The sequence below is a fragment of the Erpetoichthys calabaricus genome, chromosome 3, assembly GCF_900747795.2.
Source record: "Erpetoichthys calabaricus chromosome 3, fErpCal1.3, whole genome shotgun sequence".
In the NCBI taxonomy this organism is placed as follows: domain Eukaryota; kingdom Metazoa; phylum Chordata; class Cladistia; order Polypteriformes; family Polypteridae; genus Erpetoichthys; species Erpetoichthys calabaricus.
The window spans coordinates 279273960-279297740 of NC_041396.2; the positions used below are offsets into that span (position 1 = coordinate 279273960).

Sequence of the window (23781 nt, forward strand, 5' to 3'; positions counted from 1 at the left end):
GTGTTGTACCATGTTAGCCATTATGAATGTAGAGAAAAGCCAAGCAAAATGACACCTTTTGTTGGCTAACTAAAAAGATTACAATATGCAAACTTTAGAGGCAACTCAGGCCCCTGAGGCTCCATCTTGCCTGAAGAAGGGGCCTGAGTTGCCTCGAAAGTTTGCATATTGTAATCTTTTTAGTTAGCCAACAAAAGGTGTCATTTTGCTTGGCTTTTCTCTACATGGATACTGATTATAATCCCCTGTTTAAGATCACATCATTGTTTAATTATTTACCTCATTACTGGCCCTAATTTGTCTCGTCCCAACCTTTGTTGATGTGTTGCAGGCCTGAAATGCAGGAATGGATGTACAGTATATTGACAAATGAAATGAGGTTGACCAGACACAACGTGACATATCTTTGGGTCATACTCTCTGCAATGCAATTAAAGTGAAAGGAAATTTAAGAATCCCTGCGTTTTTTTGCATTTTCCATAGCAGCCCAACGTTTTCAGATTTGGGCTTGTAAATCACATCTTTTAGTACACAGGAGCAAATCTTTGGCACCATAGAAGGCCCTTTGAGGCTCAGGCTCAAAATGTTTTTGACTCCCATTTGTATCTGTGATGAACTGCCACCCCTTCCAGTTTTGGCCCTTGTGTTGTGCCCAGTGCCGCTGTGAAAGGCAGCAGCACTACACAGACCCAAACTGGACTGAATGGGTGGAAATGATGAATGTAAATAGCACAGTCCATCAAAGTAATGGAGGGTGAAAGGCTGATATCAGACTGCTGAGACCCCACTTGTGTGCTGTACATGCCCACATTAGGGTAATAATCCTGAATCTCCACCTTGTTATTCATCAATAGGAGTGAGTTAACTGTAAGTGGGTAGCTTACATACTGTATAATAATAATATTACCTACTTTTTGTCAAGAACAAGGAAATTCAGTGAAAAAATACAGGTCAGTATGGTGCCCCTAATTATCTCTATTTTACCATGGTGGCAATTCCCTTCAGTCACTCTCTCTCACAATCTTGGCTGGTAATGTGCCACAGTCTTTGTGCGATTTCCTCCCAGTGCCCATGTGGGTTTTCCTCCAGGTATTCTGGTACGGTAGGGAGCATGGCATAGACGCTAAGGCACTGGACTTTAAACCTCAAGGTGTGACCCTAAGCAAGACCCTTAACCTGCGTAGGCCTCAACAGTAAAACCTGTGAACAGTTAAAATGAATACTAAACTTGGAAACTGATGGCCCTAGATTAGGCAAGTTCTTCAATGGATGAAGTGCTACGATGGACTGGCACCCTCACTTGGGTTGTTTGCTGCTTTGTGCTCAGTGCCTCCCCCACAACTGAGTTCAATGTCTTTAGTAATATGATGATATGCTAATGGAAGAAGGCCCAGATGATGGTGGGGCCCCTAGGCCTAGAGACTAAGGCTTTGGGTTATAAAGTAGCAGCCAGACCTCAGTTCAGGCCCAAGCACTGACCAAGTGACAGGGAACAGCCTACTTCACCTGATGTTGCCCACGCTGGGTACAGAAATGTGCTTTTGACTTGTAAGTTGATTTGGGTAAGAGTCCAAAATGCATAAATACTGTTACCATAAAATTGGCTTATAAGTAATAAGCTTGATTAGGTCTTTTATCCATCAGGTCAAAGATGTATTAAAAATACATAAAAATCAAGCCATCATGCTCGCCTCCATCATTGCAGGAGATCATACACACACAATTGACAATTTCAGGAGGCACACTTCAAGTGATGGCTAGAAAGGCTGGTGGCCACCGTTTAAGGTCAGTGGTGGTCGGTGAAGTTGCTTTGTTAATTGTGTTTGCTCTTTTTGCAAAAGTAGACCTTTTATGTCTTTGAATGGTCTTACTTGGAGTGCTGGGGCACTTGATCTGAGATGCGCATGTAACTTGAAGGTCAGTGGACGGATTTCACCCGGCAGTCATTCCTGTCCAACTCCGTAGCCATCACTGTCCATCAATTCTGATAATGTTTGCTTTTTGTAGAACTTGGATCACGATGGGAGGCACTATGCGAAGTAAAGAATGATTGATTAGAAGCCCTAGAAGGTACTTGGCTCTGTACCCTTTCCTTGTTTAGATTGTCTACAGGCAGGACCCCAAATTACTAAAGGGCCGCAGCACTGCTTGTCCATTTTTTTTCCAAGTCTTAAGCAGTTCTCAAAAATGCTCTGCAAAAAGCCTTAAAAATTATTGACATGTACACTGCCAGTCAAAAGTCCGCACACGGTCAGAAATGCTCATGTTTTTGATAGAAATTAGTATCTCTTATTTTTTTTTTTTATCAAGCTGCCATTAAGCTGATTTTAAAATACAGCTAAAACATTACTAGTGTTTCTAATTACTGCTTGAAATGCCTGAATTTTAATTTATCACTCACATCTGATCGCAAAGCCCTGTTTTCAGCAGCCATTTCTTCAGCGTCTTAATGTTCAGCTCCCTTCACTTATAGCCTTAATTAGTCATGTTTTAATGCTAATTGGTTATTAGAGAAACCTTTATAACAGCATTAGCACCACTTGAACCTGTTGTATTGATCATATGGGTTGGAAGGTACTGGCATTCCTAAAGCTCAGTTCTGGGTTCAAACATGGCCAAAATGAAAGAGCTTTCTCAAGAAACATGCCCATCATATTGAACAGCCATCTTTCTGCCAAGAAAACCCAAAAAACAATAGCCTATTGTCAGGGAACTGAAGATTTTATAGAATTCTATTAGTCTATTACAACCTTGAGACAAGATTGGCGAACAGGAACTGACCAGGATAGAAGAAGAAGCAGAAGGCCCAGATAGACAACTGCAGAAGAGAATAAAGACATCAGAGTGTGTAGTTTAAGAAACCAGCGTCTCGCAGGTCCTCAGTCGGCTTCTTCCTTAAATACACACCAAATATCAGTGTGTTCTGCAACAAAGAAAAAGGATGCTGACCACAATATGCTTTTCCAGTCATCTCCTGTCCAACATTTGTGTTCTTTTGCTTATTTGACCTCTCCTTGTTATTTGCCAATTTCACATACGACTTTTACTTTGAAACTTTGCCTCTTAGGCCACCATCCTGAAGTCAGCGTTCCTCTGTTGCAGACGACACTAGAATTTGCTGTGTATTTTTGTTTCTCAAACTAGCCACTCTGATGTCCTTATCCTCTCATACATTTGTTTGTCTGGGCCGCCTTCTTCAGTTTCTTGGCAATCTGTCACATGGATTAGCCTTTATTGTGTATAAAAAAACAAAAGACGGACACATTTCTTGAGAAAGTGTTTTCATTTTGGCCATTTGTGAACCCAGAACTGAACTGTAGGAATGCCAGTACCTTACAACCCAAGTGAACAGAATAACAGGTTTCAGCAGTGCTAATACAATTATAGAGGTTTCTCTAATAACCAATTTGAGTGAATTTACACGACTAATCTCTATATACAGTATACAAAATCCAATGTCTGTCTGTCTGTCTCTCCACTTTTCACAAGAGAACTACTTAACGCATTTAGATCGTTGTTTTTTTTTTCTATAATTTGCTTGAACATTCCGGTTGATTTTGCGACCTCTCTCATCATGCTATGTATCATAGTTTGCTTACAGTACCAATTTATTTGCATGAATCTGAGAGAGACGCAGCAGGCCGAGGGAAGCAGGGCCCTCCTCACTCATGTGCCAGCCTTGGAGCGTATCTTACATCTGCTTAGCTAATGAACAAGAGAACTACTTAACGGATTTGGATTGGGCTTTTTTCTAGAATTTGCTTTAACATTCCGGTTGATTTTGCGCCTTCTCTCATCATGCTAAGAATCTTAGTTTGCTTGCAGGAGCAATTATATTCGTGCTAATCCAAGACAGGGCAGGGCACTCCTCACTGTCCCGTTTCACTTCTGCATGGGTGGAGCCGTGGGGGGCAACTAGTTAGGATAAAGTAAGGGAGTTGGCCATTAGAGGACGCTAAAGAAATGGCAGCTGAAAATAGAGCTTTGCAGTCATATATGAATAATAATCTAGAAAACAGTCATTTCAAGCTGCAATAGCTATTAGAAACACTAGTAAAGTCTTGGTTGTATTTTTACACCAATTTAATGGTATCTTGATAAAAAAGGTAACAATTTCTATCAAAAAATACACATTTCTGGGTGTGTCCAGACTTTTGACTGGTACTGCATATTTAAGCTCTTTTTGGAAAATACTTTTCACATAATTTCATATTGTGCAGCTGCTTTTCAAGCACAGTGTTCTCTGGCACACACTGGCCTATTAATTTGCAGTGCCCTCTAGTGGACAGGGGGGTTTGGGCATGATTCTTTTTTTTTCACCAAATAAATGCATGCCAAAGCACACAGCTCTTTGGTAAGGTGGTTGCAGCAATTTACTTTACACTAACAAATGATGTACTGAATTGTCACACAAGGCTCTGTGAAGTAGGTGGACATTGTTCTGGTGACAAAGGGGCTTGTGTGTTTTTCTTTCAGACCTGTTTAATTTTAATCCATACCATAATCCTGCAGTGTATTTGACAAAAAAAAAAATCCATCAATCAAGAGTGAACAGCATCTCCAATAAGTGAGAGCAGTATTTCCTTGGCAACATGGTGCTTCTAGGTCATCTTTTTATGATTTCTTTGTTATCGTTCAATCAGTAGATGCTAATGGATTTCCATCTTGAATGATCCCCACCAATGTAGTGAATGATGAACACTCCCATAATTTCATTTCTTCAATTCTTTTGAAGCACAAACGACAGTGCCCAGAGGAATACATAATGTCCAGCTTTTGATGTCCAAAAATCTTCTTGTGGTCTGTTGTGAAAAGGCCAGCACCCCTTTTTCAGAACAAGTTGGTGTTCCTGCTGCAATAAATTCCCAAGGGTTACTACTCTGCTTTGAGAGGTAATTGGACTCCAAACTCCAGTTCACTTAAACCATTACAGAGAGGTATCTTTACACGGTTAACTGGTTTCTCTCCTCATTCAGAGGGCATGGTGGTCTCGCATTATATAGCGACTTGCTGCGTGAAGATCCCAGTGAAACTTGGCAAGGATGCGACGGCAGTCTTCCCGGGACCGACGACCCATGAAGTATAATTGCTCCATCTGTGGAAGAAAGTCAAACAGTCGGTAGTGTTTGGAGATGGTATTACATACAAGACTGTCTGAAATGGAAAAGCATCAACATTTAGATATAAATGAAAAATCGACACTTTAAAAAGCTGGCCTTCTAATCCAGTTGAGAAGATGTATGGAGTACATTCTAAACATTATAGCAGCAGAGCAATCCTGTGTTTAAACCAGGCTGCTGCACCTGACATACAGAGCAGGGAATGAGATCCTTCACTGGCGGACTCCTTGGATCCCACTGATTCTCTGTTCACTTACCATTTGCACCACTTCCATCTGATCGAAATACTCTGAAGCCAGCTGTGATGGTGGAAGGAATGTGGACACTCCATCCTTCAGGACCCGCTGCATCGACTCTTCTAGGATTGAGCGTCACAACAGTAATGAGCTGCTTTAGCACAATTCTGTTTAGTAGAATGAATGCTCAGTTGGGGCTGACTGATCTCTTGGCCTTGGACCCTGCAGGTTTATTGTCTTCTGCGTCTCGCTGGCTGGAGTTTTTATTTTCCTGTCACCCCTGACCATGTGACCATAGTGTTGGATTTATCGTTATCTATCATTAATAACTTAAACAAAATGAGTTTAGCAATATAATCACTAATTAATGGCTCAACCATTTGCATTACAGTACTTGTTTATTTGTATTATGCAAGTTTGTACCTTTTAATTATTTTACTCATTGTGCTTTTATTTATAACTAGCTGTCCCCATGGCTCTGCCCACGTAGTAGTGAAACAGGACAAGCTTTAAAAATCAATGAAAAAAATAAATGAAAAAAAGTAATAATTTGTATTGAGAAGAATTTATATAGAGAGCTTTCATATCTGAGGGCCTCTTGATATACAATATTTTTGGTTTGGGTATTAGGGGCGTGAATGTCGCTGTGATCTCTTTGCCAAAATGTAAAAAGTTGGCAAGGTATCTCTAGCCAAGTGGCACATACTGTACGTTTCACTGTATCTGATCGTGTTCAGCTCTGATGGGAAAGCGTCCCCCATGTGGGTAGAAGAGCACGTGACCGTGATATCTCTGTCAATGAGCAGGTATCCTCTGAAACACACATATCTGTTATCTCTCTCTCAAAAACAAGAAACGTTACTCATTAATAATAATCTGTAGAAGACAATGGAAGATTTGAGTTCCAAAATCTGCTAATTACACCTTTTGGTAAAATTTAATGAACACGTGATTGTGACTTTTCATGCAGTTGGTCATGTGCCGAAAATATGTTTGAGCTTCAAAACCTGCTAATTGCAACAGTATAGCGCTATAGTTTTAGGGATTTAGTTTCAAAATTACGGACCCAGATTTTCCTATTTATCTCCAAAATTTATCTTTTGTACTTAGCTGATTTTGGAACTGAGCTCTTCAATGTCTGCTAAACAAATAGGTATTGGTCGCTAAGTGTAGGCCAAGGTACGCTCCAACATGTGGCGAGAGGTAGACCGACTCAAAAAGAGGCTGGCACGTGAGTGAGGAGGGCCCCACCCGGCTCCCTACTCCTGAGGTTGGGTTTTATATGTAGATAGCGATCTGTAATTTTAATTACTTTTAACTTCTTGTAAAGCAGTTTGCGGTAACAAGTTAATGTTACAGATGGCCTTCCTGTTTGTGACTGGGTCTGAAGAGGGGTGCTATTCATCATCGAGCACCATGACGGTAGAGCTGCAAAGTCGTCTGTCTAGATGTTCTGTGGTTTATTTTTAGGTCACTAACTTCTACCATAATGAGTGCTGCATTTGACTCAAGTCTGACACTGCACCAGTCGTGAAGAACAGTAGTGGAGTGTGGTAGAGGGAAGGCATGTGTTGGAATGTTGTTTCTTAGCTAGGGATATCGCAGGAACCAATACTTTGGTACCAGGTTGATCCCAAAATTCTGAAAAACATAACAGTACTAGCTTTTTTTTTTACATTCTCAGTGGTTGATTATAGTCAGATTGTGTCTGATTTCAATCAATTTTCCCAAATTAAATCAGCTTGCAGTTTCAGCCATTTCGTCATTCATCACACCCAATATTCCACTCCAAGTCAGTTTGTATCCATATATTGCCAAAATTCTTCATCTACACCTCGCCCAGGGCCAGAAAAAGACAAAGTAGAACGTCATAAAGAATTCAAAAACGTTGGCGCGATACACATGCAGAGCAGGTTAGAGATAACGGAAGTAGGAAATTCGAAAGTCTCAAAAAAATGATAGTAAAGATCGCATTAGCGCAAACAAATAGAAATTATTACTCGGTGAAATAATGGAACAGCGAAAAGAGATCGTATAGTGTTTGAGGATGTCTGGGGCTAGAAGAGAGACAAGGAAGTGAGTCAAAAGGACAGCTGCTGTACAGGCTTTTAAACGCTCGAAGCGCCGCACAAGATGCAGATCACGCGGCATGGTGGCAGCAGCTGATCGAGCAAAGAGGAGGTAAAAAAAAAACTGCACTTGTTTCCCATTGTATCACCGTCTAAGAGGGGGTGTCGGAGGAGCGACTGCGTCTCCTTGGGGTGCATTGAGCTCCCCTCTTCACAACGGTGCGTAGCGCTTGGAATGTTAGGGGATGGTATTTAAAAAAAGAAAAAAAAAAAAAAGAAAAACTCCCAGACACGCACAGAGGCTTTTTCTTTGTGCAACTTTTATCTCAGAATGGAGTTTAGTTCACAAACAGGTTTGTGCATGCCTTGGGAGTGTAATTATGTGACTGATCAAATATGAGTTTTACTTCTAGTGTCATGAATTTGTAAGAGTAGATGAAACGATGGCGAGATGAATTGCCTCTCAACACAGCGTCCTACTCAGTCCCAATAAAGGAACGGAGGCTTTACATTCACTCTCTGACTGTAAAGAGCACGTCTCCATTTGGCCGTCCAAGCGTCCATACAGGTAGTTCAGGGACATGGGGTAAACTCACACATGTCCACAATTAAGCATACTGGACTGCGGGAAACTGCGCACTGGCAGCTCTAACAATTAGAGTAAAAATCAAAGTTGGCTATTTGGCTTGTCTACATTGACAATTAAATCAGCAGCTCCAATTGTTATTATCAAAGTAAAATTAATTTAGCGTTTCAATGCTTCAGAGCACATCTCCCTATTAATATGGCATGTCCTGTGTTAACAGAAATGGGTAAAATAAGCAAACCTAATTGCTGAATAAGAATGTACAAATGCTAAATCCGAGCCATTCATTTGATTTTGAAGGCAAACTAATGTTCATGAGTATCTAACTTCTTCTTCTTCCGGCTGCTCACATTAGGGGTTGCCACAGCGGATCATCTTCTTCCATAACTTTGAATCTGCATCTTGTTCTGTTACACCCATCACTTGCATGTCCTCTCTAAACTAATGTTCATGAGTATAACCTCTATAATATAATGTACATATCGTGTAACATATGTGCTTCTATTCTGAATGGTTAAGATAAACTGACTACAGGTAATGCCAGTCTGGCTAATTGTCTTCAAACATAAGCAGGAAAACAAAGTTTTACAAGAGTTCTGAAATAAAAGATTAACGCAAAATTGGCAAGACTGATTTCTCACAGGAAGCCTTAAAGTTTGAACAAATGTAAAAAAGGAGGGTTAGATTTAGAGTAGTAAAGCACCAGAGTTACAACGAATATCTTTACAACAAAATTGTCATTACAACAATGTATTTTTATGGTCCCGACAGTTTTCCCATAAGACACGAGTCTATAGAAATCTCGTTACTACGAAGTACATTCAGCAGATACTTTCATAACAACAAAGTGACCTTGAAATGCTTGAATGAATCATCCACAGAGCAGCTCAGTTGTGCATAGTGATCCCCAAACAGAAACACTGTAAATTTTTTTTTTTCTTTCTTCGAACTTTCCTTGTACTGTTATTTTTGCTGTTTTTGTTTTCAGTGATACCTTTTGCTTATTGCTCATCAACATTTGAAAAACATCCATTGGAATTTAACTCACTGTCACCCTGCTATAGAAACGGCAGACACGAAAAAACAATAACAGTTGGACAATACGCTGAAGAACATCCCGAAGTGCGATAACCGTGTCTGTGGAAGACTGTTTATATGTTGCCGGGACAACAGCAGGCTCGCAGCTCTGCTGCGGATCTCCGCCAAAGCAAACTCGATGGGTGATGTTAGGCACATTGTAAATGCAGGGAGCAGGATTACTTGGCCACTAACCTGGCCACAATCCTGCCTGACTGCTGTGTCTGTGTATAGCAGAGTGGTAGTTCACGCTACAATAAATAACCGTGCTGTTCCTGTTTCAAGCTGAATAAAGCTGGTTTTGCTAAAGTACTGAGACTAAGCCTTGTGCTTTAGGGTGACAGGGACTTACAGTGCAAATCTTTTAGGATTCGCTTCTATAGGCGCCTCACTGCAGTGCTGTGAGTCTGCTGTTGCCCTGCCCTGGCAATAGACAAACACTCTTACACAAATGCAGTAATCTTGCTTCAGGACGCATTTCAGCATAACATTCCCGTTTTTTTACGGGGGGGGGGGGGTCCCAAAAAAGTTCAGAAACCTCATAATATGAAGAAGAAGAAAAGGATAATTCGACTTCTGATTGATGACTGTGCTGCCCACAAGAGGCTTCCAGAATTTAGATAATGTTCGCATTGAATTCCTCCCACCCAACTGCACAGCAGTGCTTCAGCCATTGGATTTGGGCATCATTCGCACCCTGAAAGTGTATTATCACGAGGAAATGCTGAGAAAAATTCTCGTCAGCATAACTTGTAGACAGAAGAAGATTAAAATTAACACGAAAGAAGCTACTGAAATGATTGCAAATGCCTGGACGCAAGTTAAAGAAAGCACTATAGTAACAAATACAGAATCTCATTACAACGAAATTTTGAAGTTCGTTGTAACGGAATTTTACCTGTATTTTATATTTGAATTAATTTGATGCATCCATTAAATATTACTCTTTAATAAGTTTTTAAACAGTTAATGATGAAAATATAAATCTTATAATGGCAGATGTTACAAACCTAACTGACAAACTAGATTTTAAAAGCATATTGTTAGAAGAACAGCTTTAACAGTTTATCCTAAATATTCTAAATTATCTTAGAATTCACTAATTCAACAGTTCAGATAGTATAAGGTTTTAATTGTTATTTTAAGTAGTATTTTTCAGCTCTGGGAGAGAAAACGTTACAGAATAAATTTAAGCAATTTGTTTCATGCCTGAGCACATTTGTCTGCGTGTAACCCCACCAAGTTGAGTTTGTTTGACTAGTGTGATCGCTCCGTGCCAGGCCAACTGTACTGTGCCCTGGCCCGCTTGGAGGAGGTGTGCCTGGGCATAGTTCACTAGGATTTGGAAACAGTGTGATCGCTAAATGTGCCCGAGCACGGAAAACAGACATGACGTCAATGATGTGACAAGTCAGATAGTGAAATTCTCATTTCATTAAAAACCATTTGAGTTAAAAACAGGTTTGTATTCTCACCTTATACATGAATGTGAATTGTACTTAGCAAGAAAAGCTGCAAATTCCTTCCTTAACATCATTTGTCACCGTAAAAATCTTATTGTATGAGGTATGTGTAGCACGATTAACAGCAAAATGCTGCACTGCACACTCAATCAATCTGTAAGAGGGTAGAGCGTTATCCTGCCCTCCACACTCCAAAACAACCACAAAATAAGTAAAATCATTTTGACATGCATGCTGTTATTCCATGTTCGGATCTTGTTTTTGGTTTACACAAAGTCACATGGTCATGATGAAAGCTTGCCCGGGCCCAGAACGTTAAGTGCAGTGTGAGTGCAGGCCAGCACAGGAGTAGGCAGTGGGGGAAAATCGCTCTTGGTCACGGTATGGAGCCTAGGGCCTAGTGTGAGTACACCCTTAGAATGTGCCAGTGTTACACCAAGAAGTCCATGATGACATCATTCTCTAGAAACCCTCCTTTGCAATCCTCCCACTTGTTGTTACCCTGGAGGATTCCCTGTGTCTATAACACATTAAAATTAAAGCTCTGCGTTGCATTTTGATATTTTTGAATTCCAGCACTCTCTTACCTAAACACCTAAATGATATTGGGTAACTACTTGATGGAGACAGTCGCATTTTAAAGTCGCTGTTACTATTAGTATTTATGTGTTTTAAAATAGATTACAGAAAAATACACACTATTGTTCCCTTGAATAATGGAGGCATCTTTAATAAAAAGCCATTGAATTGGATTTCTGCTTTTGCTGTGGTACTGAATAGCTATCGAGTATTGTAAAACGTCCCTGGTATTGAACAGAAAATTGGTATTGTGGCATTTCTTGTGTTGGGTACACCAATTCAATCAACCGGGGGTCCATAAATATCTGGAAGGTCAGTAGAATTGTCATTTATCCTTTTGGGTTCTCTCGTTATTCACCCCTCAGTTTTATACAGTACTTGTTAAATTAAAACACATTGTCTTTCAAGCACTTTATTCTCTTTGGGGTCACTCTGTGTCCTGACACATTTCAAGAGTATAAAGCCTTATTTCTCCATTATCACCACTTGCACCCCTTACTCATATCCTTCTGCGTTGCAAGTTATTTTTAGTGTGGCGTGCTACAGCAAAAGCAGCTTGTCCAACATACAGGGACTGACGACTCACCTTCAAGTGCTGTGTAGCCTGCTGTGGGTCCCAACCATGAATGCGCAGGGCATCCTGACACTCCTCCAGCGTGACTCCATGCACTGAATCCTGGACCTGAATAATCATAGGGCACAAAAACAAAAATCAAGAAGTTATTGATCAGGGAAGGTTTAGTTAAAGACTAACGAAAGGAGGCAAAGTCCTGTGCTTGTGTGGTGCTTTTTAATGACGTCAGATTATTGATTGAAAGATGACTCCATTTTAGAGGCCTGCTGGACACACAATGATATCACAAATAACAATGACATACATATATTGTATTTATATAAATATGTTTTCTTTTTCTCAACCGATCCTTGAGTATATGAAACAATTTTGCACAGTAACGGTGCATGAAAGGACCGGACGTTAGGCCATTACTTACTGTATTTGTTATTTCATTTCCTTCTACACTTTTTTTATAATCACTCTACCAAATGTCTTACACTTGGCCAAAATCTGGGACCTTTTAATTTTTTTTTTCTAGGCTGCTTTTATTGCTCCCTTCTCTTATTTTTCAGCATAGATAGTTTATTTGATTTTCTACTATATTTTTTTTGATCATTACTAATCCATCCATCCATCCATTTTCCAACCCGCTGAATCCGAAGACAGGGGTCTGCTGGAGCCAATCCCAGCCAACACAGGGCACAAGGCAGGAACTAATCCCGGGCAGGGTGCCAACCCACCACAGGACACACACAAACACACCCACACACCAAGCACACACTAGGGCCAATGTAGAATCACCAATCCACCTAACCTGCATGTCTTTGGACTGTGGGAGGAAACCGGAGCGCCTGGAGGAAACCCACGCAGACACGGGGAGAACATGCAAACTCCACGCAGGGAGGACCCGGGAAGCGAACCCAGGTCCCCAGATCTCCCAACTGCGAGGCAGCAGCGCTACCCACTGCGCCGCCTCCTTACTAATCCTAATTAGAAATTGTTGACCAGTGTATTCTTGCTTTCAGGTGGTGTAGTGGTTCATGTTGCTCTGGTGCAGTGCATTTAACTGTTGACTCTGTCATTATTTTTTGAGCAGCTTGCATGCTCTCCACTATGTGGGTTTTTCAAAAGTACCCTAAAATGCCAAGTTGACTTATGGGTTGCCATGTGGTGGGCAGGACTAAGAAAATGTTGCTCTTGTCTAGTTGTGCAGAAATACCTGACAAAGAAAGATGATTTAGCTTCATAAAGTCTCATCAAGCCTACTTAAGGCACTGGACTTTAAATCCCAGGACATCCAGTTCAGTTTTCATCTCTGATTCACAGCGTGGCCCAAACAAATCACTTCACTTACACAGGAATACATGAAAGCAACTGAACTGTCCAGCATGTCTGCATGTGTAATGTGCTTTGGAAAGAATTCAGCGTATAGAAAAGGTGACACGTGAAACAAGCATTTGTTTGTTATTGAAGAAAGAAAAGTTAGAAGGTCTACATTACAATCTGGTTTCTTTGTAAGCCCAAAATATGTACTGTTTAGACTGGTTGTTAACTCTAAACGTTTTCAGTGTGAATTATTGGGAGTAGGGGGTTACTTATTTGGCCGATGCCTTTATCCAAGGTGACTTACAACATTGATGATACAACTGGTTGCATTTCTTTTCGACTTTCCAATTGGTACACAGGCAAGTCAAGTGAGTAGCTCAGGGTCACACAGTGTCAGCAGCAGGATTTGAACCCACGTCCTCCGCGCTTGAGGCCCAAAGCCTTAACCACTACACCACACCGCCTGCTCTGTTCTGCTGGATGTTTTCTTTTTTTTTCTTTTGCAGTGGTTTGACCTTCAAAATGTTGTAAGAAAAGCGCTCTACAGATGATGTACAAACCATTTAGTATGTTAACGATACATTCATAGCTGTATTTGCTTAGATTAGAATAGATATACTTTTTTAATCCAGAAGGGATTATTGCTGTTTTATAATAAAATGTTTGACTTCAAAAGCTACTTGGAATACTTGGCTAAATAGATAATGGGGGGGTCTGTTTCATTCACCACAAGCTACGATGTAAACGGACAGTTCCACCTTGCTGAATTGTGAAATAAGCAGTAAAGTGCAGCAGGTTCCGTGTGTTTGTGAATTACAAAGTACAGAGGCTTACAGTATGGAACTGAGATGCAGCAAAAATAGTGTGTAACTGTAATGCAAGTTAAAACCTACGAAAACAACACATGTAACATAAAGATGCCTGAAAGAGAAATGTGATGGTCAAATATTTCTTTTTAATTTATTTTATGAGCGTTTCTAATCAATTTTTTGGGCTGTTTCTTTTTTGGTCTCGAATTTTACTAAAAGTTTGAAAATGATGTTAATATGTCTATGGATTTAGTTTTTTTTTTTTTTTTTTTTGTGCATCATACTTAGTACTTGAACTACTTCCATCTCAGCAGCTGTAAAATGTTATACATGCACGTTGGAGGATCTCCTTACGAGGTATGGAATATCGCACCAGGATGACAGGGGCCGCTATCGCTAATATTTCATCTCCTTCTTTCCCTATAGTGCAGAGAAACTGCTTAGTGAAGGTAACCGACTCTACCCCTTCTGGTTCACCCACCATAAAAGTGCCGGCTTCCCTAAACTAGGTGTCATTTCGTCAAGAGCGACCGGCCGGACGGAGCTCCCAAGCAGGCTGACCCTAACTTGCATCTAAAAGCTGAATACCCTTTTTTGTAGCCCAATATTCCAAGGGCAAATACGCCGCAGAGTGTATCTTTTGTTTCATTAAACAGGGCGACTCAGTTGGTGCACCAAGGTTTTCCTTTTGCACCCTGTCATTGTGCACTCCACCACAACAGTTTGAAAAATCGGGAGTGGTCTCCCCTCAACTTTCTCGTATACTCGGGTATGGGGATGGATATTTGTGGAGTAAACCGCAAGACGGTTATATTTTTAAATTTTGTACATTAAGAAACCATCAACAACAAATCAAATCAAATTAATAATATACTGAACAATTATTATAAAAGAAAAGTTGAATAAATCGGACTCTGCAGCTGCATAAATAAAAGATAACGTATCACTTCTGGTTAGCAGAAATAGCTCAGAAGTTGATAGAAATCTACGTTTTGTGCCTAATACTTGTAAAATTTGGTTGACCTAAGTGAAGTGTACTGAAGTTATTGTGTTTGCATACACACACATAGAAAGACACACAGACATAATTCCAAAAATGGTATTTTAGGAATCAGGGAGGTCTAAAACGTCGAAATTCATCAAAATTTTGAAATTGAATTTTTGGATGATTACAATACTTTCCCTAACAATTAAAAAATGTATTTATTGGAATACATTATTTTTGTCCCTGAAGCACTGAATGGAATTTAGAGGATCTGAAAATGTTATGTAAATAATATTGAAGTACTTTTATGGTTCAACACAACAGACAACATATGAAGAGTTATATTTGTTAGTCTCAGCCTTAAATTCACCTTACTAGAATTCCAATTGATTGAAATTGAGTTACTGCTCTTCAACGAATACCAAAACTCTAATATGCAGATTTCACCTGCTGCACTAAGTATGACCGTGAAAGAAAGGCTCTTGTTTGTTAACTGGTACTGTAGAAACCTAAGAAGTATAAACAAGCAAAAAGAATTCTACCATATGTGTTCCCATAGTCATTTTGTATAAAACGTTCATATTCCATCACCTGGTCTAATTATTTTCTTTTATGTCTTTAGGCACTTTTGCTCACTACAGGTGCTGGTCATAAAATTAGAATATCATGACAAAGTTGATTTATTTCAGTAATTCCATTCAAAAAGTGAAACTTGTATATTAGATTCATTCATTACACACAGACTGATGTATTTCAAATGTTTATTTCTTTTAATGTTGATGATTATAACTGACAACTAATGAAAGTCCCAAATTCAGTATCTCGGAAAATTAGAATATCAATTAAGACCAATGCAAAAAAAGAATTTTTAGAAATGTTGGCCAACTGAAAGGTATGAACATGAAAAGTATGAGCATGTACAGCACTCAATATTTAGTTGGGGCTCCTTTGGCCTGGATTACTGCAGCAATGCGGCGTGGCATGGAGTCGATCAGTCTGTGGCACTGCTCAGGTGTTATGAGAGCCCATGTTGCTCTGATAGTGGCCTTCAGCTCTTCTGAATTGTTGGGTCTGGCGTATTGCATCTTCCTCTTCACAATACCCCATAAATTTTCTATAGGGTTAAGGTCAGGCGAGTTTGCTGGCCAATCAAGAACAGGGATACCATGGTCCTTAAACCAGGTACTGGTAGCTTTGGCACTGTGTGCAGGTGCCAGGTCCTGTTGGAAAATGAAATCTGCATCTCCATAAAGTTCATCAGCAGCAAGAAGCATGAAGTGCTCTAAAACTTCCTGGTAGACAGCTGCGTTGACCTTGGACCTCAGAAAACACAATGGACAAACACCAGCAGATGACATGGCACCCCAAACCATCACTGACTGTGGAAACTTTACACTGGACCTCAAGCAACGTGGATTCTGTGCCTCTCCTCTCTTCCTCCAGACTCTGGGACCTTGATTTCCAAAGGAAATGCAAAATTTACTTTCATCAGAGAACATAACTTTGGACACTCAGCAGCAGTCCAAAGGCGAGACGCTTCTGACGCTGTCTCTTGTTCAAGAGTGGCTTGACACAAGGAATGCGACAGCTGAAACCCATGTCTTGCATACGTCTGTGCGTGGTGGTTCTTGAAGCACTGACTCCAGCTGTAGTCCACTCTTTGTGAATCTCCCCCACATTTTTGAATGGGTTTTGTTTCACAATCCTCTCCAGGGTGCGGTTATCCCTATTGCTTGTACACTTTTTTCTACCACATCTTGTCCTTCCCTTCGCCTCTCTATTAATGTGCTTGGACACAGAGTTCTGTGAACAGCCAGCCTCTTTAGCAATGACCTTTTGTGTCTTGCCCTCCTTGTGCAAGGTGTCAATGGTCGTCTTTTGGACAACTGTCAAGTCAGCAGTCTTCCCCATGATTGTGTAGCCTACAGAACTAGACTGAGAGACCATTTAAAGGCTTTTGCAGGTGTTTTGAGTTAATTAGCTGATTAGAGTGTGGCACCAGGTGTCTTCAATATTGAACCTTTTCACAATATTCTAATTTTCCGAGATACTGAATTTGGGACTTCCATTAGTTGTCAGTTATAATCATCAAAATTAAAAGAAATAAACATTTGAAATACATCAGTCTGTGTGTAATGAATGAATCTAATATACAAGTTTCACTTTTTGAATGGAATTACTGAAATAAATCAACTTTGTCATGATATTCTAATTTTATGACCAGCACCTGTATACCTGCTAGAGCATAACACTCTGCAGCAAGGTGTTTAAAGGCTGGTTCATGTTTAGGAGTAGCATGTCAAAGCAAGATGCATCTTTTACCCCAAAGCTGGTCTGAAGATGTCTACGAATACCTCAAATGCTTCCATAATCAGTCTCCGTTAAACAGAAATAAGAGACTTCTCTGCTTCTTGATGATGTAACCCTCACCATTAAAATCTATTTAGAAAATGAATGGGAAGTGGAAGACACAAGAGTAGAATTTACTCCTGCAAAGATCAAACAAGAAGATGGGCTCTACTTGTCACAGAATTAAATGCAACCATAGCAAATAGCTAACATAAACATAAAGTAAAACCCATGACCACTTCTAGAATCAGGGAGGGGCCCAACAAAGCATGTATGTTTTCATGCTAATAAACACTGGGCTGCACATTACCTGAGATATAGCTTTTCGAAAATCCACATTTGCTGGTGGCAGCCATGAGCTGTGTTCTGCACACTTGTCAATCTGGGGATTGGAGTGAGCCATGTGGGCCAAACTTGACAACTTGCCTCCACCTCCACTCCGCCCATCAGGATAGTCAACCTTGGGCAGGGCCTGTGCATTCCATGGATTGTTTTGAAATACATTTACACCCAATCTGTGCTCTCTTGTCTGTTGAGGTGCTCTTCCTTTAACTCTTTGCTGGGGAGGAGTGACATATTGTCTCTGATGTGCACCACTGTCCAAGATGGGACGCTTGCCTGGGAGGTCACTCATTCGTCGCTCATTCACTCTAAGGCTGTCTTTGACATTCTCAGGTGTTCTTCCCGGTTTGACTTGGTCGAGTTTTGATGTGGCATTTAGCACAGATTCCAGACTTCGTGACAACCCTGCAGGTACACACAATATAAAAAGATATGAACAGACTTGGCAACACATTTAAAGTTTTGTTAAAGATCCTCACCACCTTCAACTGGTCATTAATAGATGAACTCGTGAATATGTTGACAGATCAAAGTATTTTTCAATAAATATAATTTGCTGCAAATGGTAAATAAAGCAGTGATGGACTGACACACTGGCTGATATTTTTGTGCCCAGTGCCGCTGGAATAGGCTTTGGTCCCCTTTGTAATCAATACTGAAGCAAGTGGAGCGCTAACTTAAATATATTCAGAATTAGTGCCCTAGTGGTTTTTACTCTATTGGAAAATGATAACCTCTTTGTTTTTTATGGGGTGGCCACCTTGTATTTACTCATCCTGATCACCAAGAGCCATTCCAGGCCACTGGAATATTCAAATTCAGTTAATTTGTCAAGCATACATAGTACAATGAGATTCTCCTACAGACTAAACATATTAAAAGCAATGGATACCATATCATGTATTAATTACAGCAAGAGATAGAATAAAATGCAACATGAACACTTTAGGTGCTCTTATGCAGTTGTCAGTGCGAATGGCAGTTTATTTGTAGTCACTTAATCTACTTTTAAAAGCACTGAAGTGATGAAGCATCTGGCACACACTAGGAATAAACACTCACCAGTTTAGATCTGCCAGTTCTAACCAGAATGTGTTTAAAATGAGGGTGGAAATCTGGAGCATCTGAGGGAACATACAAAGAATGACTCTGCTGCGACTCAAACCCAACTTTATGGCATTATGAGGCAGCGGCACTAACCTCTGTGCCATCATGATACCCCTGATCCAAGAACAAATTATAATTATTCTGCAATTTTCATTTATAAGGAAAAGGACAGTAAATTCTATACAACTGTCAACATTTGATATCTACTTTAGCTAGATTAAATTTTATTTGTCCAAGGGGGAAAATTTGGCTTTTTACAGACAATCATTAAATAAATGTGTGTGTATACATATATATTGCCACACACATGCACGTGGGAGGCAGCTAAAGGGCCTGAATGAGAGTAATTCCATGGCAGGCCACGGGTTGGCGAAGTGCACTAACTCTTTCTCTCACTTCTCTGCAGACCAGTTAGGGGAAATTCCACCTGTCCCCGATGACATCACTTATGGTTCCAGGCCCAATGAGGACATCACTTTCTCCGCTCTCCTTTAAAGCCGCCATGTTTGTGCCAGCAAATCAGTTCTGTTCTGGACTCAAACCTGTACACAACTGTACACCATTGAAACCAATTTTGAGGCCAGGAAACAATTTACGGGTGGCTGCCCCAAAACTTTTTATGGCTCCTGTCTATTTTTATGACTATATATAATACATACACACACTATGGTGTTAACACACACTAGAGGGACTAAGAAAGAAAACTAAAGAGGAAAAAAAAAAAACAAACTTCAGACTTTTTGGTCACAGTCCCAGTACGGCATTATGCAGGTGTATTGCTGTTGGTATAAAGGAGGCCCTGTCATATTTCCTAAAACACTTTTGCTGAAAAATTTGTTGGCTGAAAGTCCTCTGTGTTCGTGTGTCACAGAGAGGATGTGCAGCGTTGTTCATAATGGCATTCAGTTTTGCTTGAATTCCCTCCTCCTCTACTACCTCCAGGGGGTTGAGAGTGTGTCCCATAACTGAGCCAGATCTTTTTTTGCTTGTTGATTTGGTGGGCCTCGCTTAAAGGGATGCTGCAGGCCTAGCACACCACCAGAAAATTACAGCAGGGTGGACTGGTATCCTCACACAGAAGAACTATCTTACGAGACTACATTCGTTTAATATGAGTAGTGACATCCTTCACATATTCTACAACTCTGTGATGGCCAGTGTGTGTACTGGGCTGGTAACATCACTTCAAGAAAGGCCCACCGAATAAACAAGCTAATTAAAAAGGGCAGACTCAGTTATGGAACACACTCTGGATCCCCATAGTAGCGAAGGAGAGAATTAAAACAAAACTGAGTGCCATTATGAACAATACTGCACATCCTCACTCTGACCTGTTTGTTAATGAAAATAGGTTGCTCTTCCAAAGAGCCATGTGTCAGCAACTCATCATACAGGTAGGTAGCAGTGTTAATTTTGACAATACATTTTGATTTAGTTTTAGTCTTGGTCTTCTGACTAAGATGCATTTTAGTTTTACTCACATTTTAGTCATTTAATTATTAGTTTCGGTCAACAAAAAGTAATTTTAGTTGGGAAAAGTAAATCAGTTTTAGTCAACTAAAAGTAAAAGTAAATTAGTCAAACATTCACAATCAGATGGATTTTTTTTTAACATATATGCACAGAATATACTGTACCACTAATCTATTATACTAACATGTATACTAATGAGCCAAACAACATGTAGTGATTATTGAACATATAATGAAGAGTAGATGTAGAAAGGATTTACTCCAAAAGATCTTGGTCAGATAATGGCAGCTCTGGTCTGTCATCATAGTTTTCTGGCCTTCAACATGCCTTAGTTATGCTGCTATAAGATTTTACCATAAAAATATATATGCACGACAAAAATGCTTTTACTACATTCTTCACATTTTAGGGATTATGCTCGTAAACCTTTGTTTGCCCACTAAAACCAAACGAATAACACAAATTTAGCAATGAAGCAATGCTGTTTTGCTGTGCTGTCCATGTAACATATCATATTAATTGAGAGATGCGCTTCAAGCACTTCAGGTACTGAAATCATACATTCTATATTAACAATGGAGGAGCTCATTTCATCGATGATGTAGACAAGCCACTTCATTTGAAACTTGCCTCAGTGTTTAATTGCTATGACTGTTGTCGTAGCTGCCACTGTGCCCAACTGTATAAGTAGATCCGTGCGAAGTTGTTTCACCAGTAACCCTCAACTATATCCACCAGTTACAAAATGGCTGGAGGCACAGACGAACATGTGTAGATGTGCTCATTACAATCAAAGAACCAATTCAAAGCTTCCGTTCCTTTATCGGGGCTGTGTAGGACACTGTATTAAAAGCGATCAATCCCCCTATCATTTCATCAGCTGTAACAAATGTGAGACACTACAAGCTAAACAGTTACAACTCACATTTTAGGCTACTGATTACGCTCTCAAAGCTTCACAAATCTATTTCATAAGAAACTTGTAAAGGCATAAAACTGGCAATAACAATATCTTGTGTGTGTGTTTGCCTTTTTTTCTTTAATAAGTATGTTTTCCTCATTTGCAAGCTGAAATTTGTGAACGCATAGCATTGCCAGACATGACTTCTGTTTTTCTTTTCGACATGTTTTGATGCGGTGCTGTATCATCAGAACTGTAAGCCTTTTTAGTTGTTTTTACTCATTTTATTGTGCGATCTGAAGTTATTTGTGTATTTTCAGTTACATAAGAGTGCAGTACCAGCCTTACTATTGATGTGACATCCCTACTAGCAGCACACCTAAAATAAACTGGTACACTTGACGCATTAATATTAGCAGGGTGAACGAGAGCCAGAGTATTGGCGTTGGGCAAGTTGGCAACTAGATAACAAACCTTGGCATGAATCTTAGCATGGCACACCTCTAAATGCCTCTTCTGGTTTGTGGTGTTCTTTCCTGTTAACTTTATTCTACGTGGCTTACACTAGGTTTTTTATTTTCGTCGGCATTGTAATTAAAGTTGGTCCATATGTCTGACTGCTTTCTTCACCCAAGAATCATGTTGCCCATCATAGCAGAGTAGAGTAGAGTTGAGCAGGATTTTGGCTGACGTGACAATTTCCTGGTGGCACCCAAACTAGTGTTATCCAACTACATGTGTGCATGAAAATTGTTAAAACTGCACCACTGCATCAGGCTTGTTATTTGTTGGCGGACCATGTAATGTGTAATAGAGATATGCAAAGAGCCTGACATTGTTCATTGTCCAGTTGTCTGTTTGCGACATTTTCATTTTGTGTATTTTTGTTATTAATGATTTTAAAACATTCATCTTAGTTTTTGTTATTCGAAGCACATTTTTGTTCAGTTTTTGTTCCATTTTCATCACAGAAAAAATGTTGATGAGTATTTTTTGTCTTAGTTTTTATCAACAAAATTCACACTGGTATGTAGAATGTAAACATGGTCAAGAGGTTTAGCTGTTGTTTATCCAAATATCTGAACTGCCAGATGAGGCGATTTCAGTATCTCACAAATGGCTGCTCCCTTCTGGGTTTTCATGCACTATAATCTGTAGAGTTTCAAGAGAGTGGGATGATAAACACAAAATATACTGTTCTGTTAATGAGAGAAGTCAGACAAGGCCGGCTATGGTAGTCTAACAGTGTGTCCTCCCATTTGAAAATGTCCTAATTTCAATCATCTTTTTGCTTGGTTGCTTGCCATCATGTGACTTTTTAGTGCATGATGTCATTTACCTCCACTATGCAAGATGGTGCCACATAGACCTCTATCATCCAAATTTTTTGATAAAGTACAGAAAAAAGAATGTTAGGTGCATTTTACATCTCAGGATTGATTTTCTGTGATTTTTCATGCAGTTACTTGTGTTTCCTACCATTTTGCTATTTACTTTCTGCATGTTTAACAACTTTTTTCCCATTTGGGACATGTCTGTTTCCAACCAGCTGCAACAGAAAGCAATTTGTGAGGAAGCTTTGAAAGCAGCTTGTCATTTTTTTATATGATACCAAATCAAATGTCTGTAATTCTTTTACTCACCTGACATTTTCAGAAGTTTGCAGGGATCTTTATCCTTGAGACGTTCTTTTCTAGATGAGGGTGGAAGTTTTCCATAATTGCTGAAAATAGAATGGGGAAAAAAATGGCTGTGAGCAAGAAGACAAAGTAGACATTATAACCTAGTAGAAAAAATGAGAGTGAGCAAGAAGAAGTAGACATTTGGCCTAGTAGAGAAAACCAAACGGCACTGAACCCATATGTTACATGTTCAAAACCTCCCCTCTTGTTACATACCATCCACAATTTGGAGGAATCAATCAATTTTTTATTATCTTCATTTTTTGCTTTCTTAGGGATGTTGTCCTTCCTTCATATTGTACTGTATGGCATACCAATTTTTTTGTTTGACAATAGCTGGTTAGAGCATTTACAAGATCATTCTTCTCTGTCTTTCCTTGTGTAAAGAAGATCATACATCAATGGAAAGCTCTTAATGTGAGTGAAGAGATGTAGCTGGACTTAAGTGTAAAACTGAATGTCTGTTTGTAGCATACAACTCTATCCTGAACTAGTGACTCAATTTTATATAAATGGTGCACGTAACCACTGAGTAGCATCCAGAGTTGTGGAGGCTGCAGACAGATGATCCTCTGTTATTTGTTTTCAATGTTGACACCATGAAGTTGGTATACAGAGCTTTACCATTTTTTAACTACCGTATATACTCACGGATAAGTCAGAGCTTGATTTTATTGTATAATTTCTGGTATTTTATAATGTCAGATGTATAAGTGGCATGTGGAAAACTCACGCTATTGGTCCAAGAGATTATGAAATGCTAACGTCCACCTGAGAGAGTAACCACGGAGCACACTGTCTTTTTTTCCCTATGTATTGTGCTTACGTGACAACATGGTAATACCTGAACTATTCCGAAGTGACATTTTGTGTTTTTTGTATCTCACATCCTCATAAACCTTTATCATAAGAGCATCCCTTATCTACGATGGAGCGTGCAATCAGAAGAAAATATGAAGCTGGTTATAAATTAAATGTCGTTGAAGTAGTGAAAGAAATTGGTAACTGTGCTGCTGCAACAAAATTCGATGCATCTGAGAAACTGGTACGAGATTGAAGGAAGCAAGAAGATGTAAAAAAAAAAAAAAAATGTACCGGTAAGTATCGCATTTTTGAATGGC

At 39.7% G+C, this 23781-nt stretch overlaps 1 protein-coding gene across 2 annotated transcripts in view; it reads right to left on the bottom strand.

Annotated features, from left to right (window-relative positions):
- Nucleotides 1-4113: 4113 nt before the first annotated feature.
- tnk1 (tyrosine kinase, non-receptor, 1) overlaps nucleotides 4114-23781 on the bottom strand; it is a 113112-nt gene continuing 93444 nt past the window's right edge. The window contains exons 11-14 of one of the 2 annotated variants that reach the window (XM_051925231.1): nucleotides 22622-22701; nucleotides 17466-17902; nucleotides 11717-11812; nucleotides 4114-5095 (exon numbers count right to left, since the gene is read on the bottom strand). In XM_051925231.1, the coding sequence (XP_051781191.1) occupies nucleotides 4973-5095; nucleotides 11717-11812; nucleotides 17466-17902; nucleotides 22622-22701 (736 nt within the window). In that variant the 3' untranslated portion in view covers nucleotides 4114-4972. The remainder of the gene's footprint in view (nucleotides 5096-11716; nucleotides 11813-17465; nucleotides 17903-22621; nucleotides 22702-23781) is intronic. The other variant, XM_028798424.2, reaches the window with a different exon arrangement.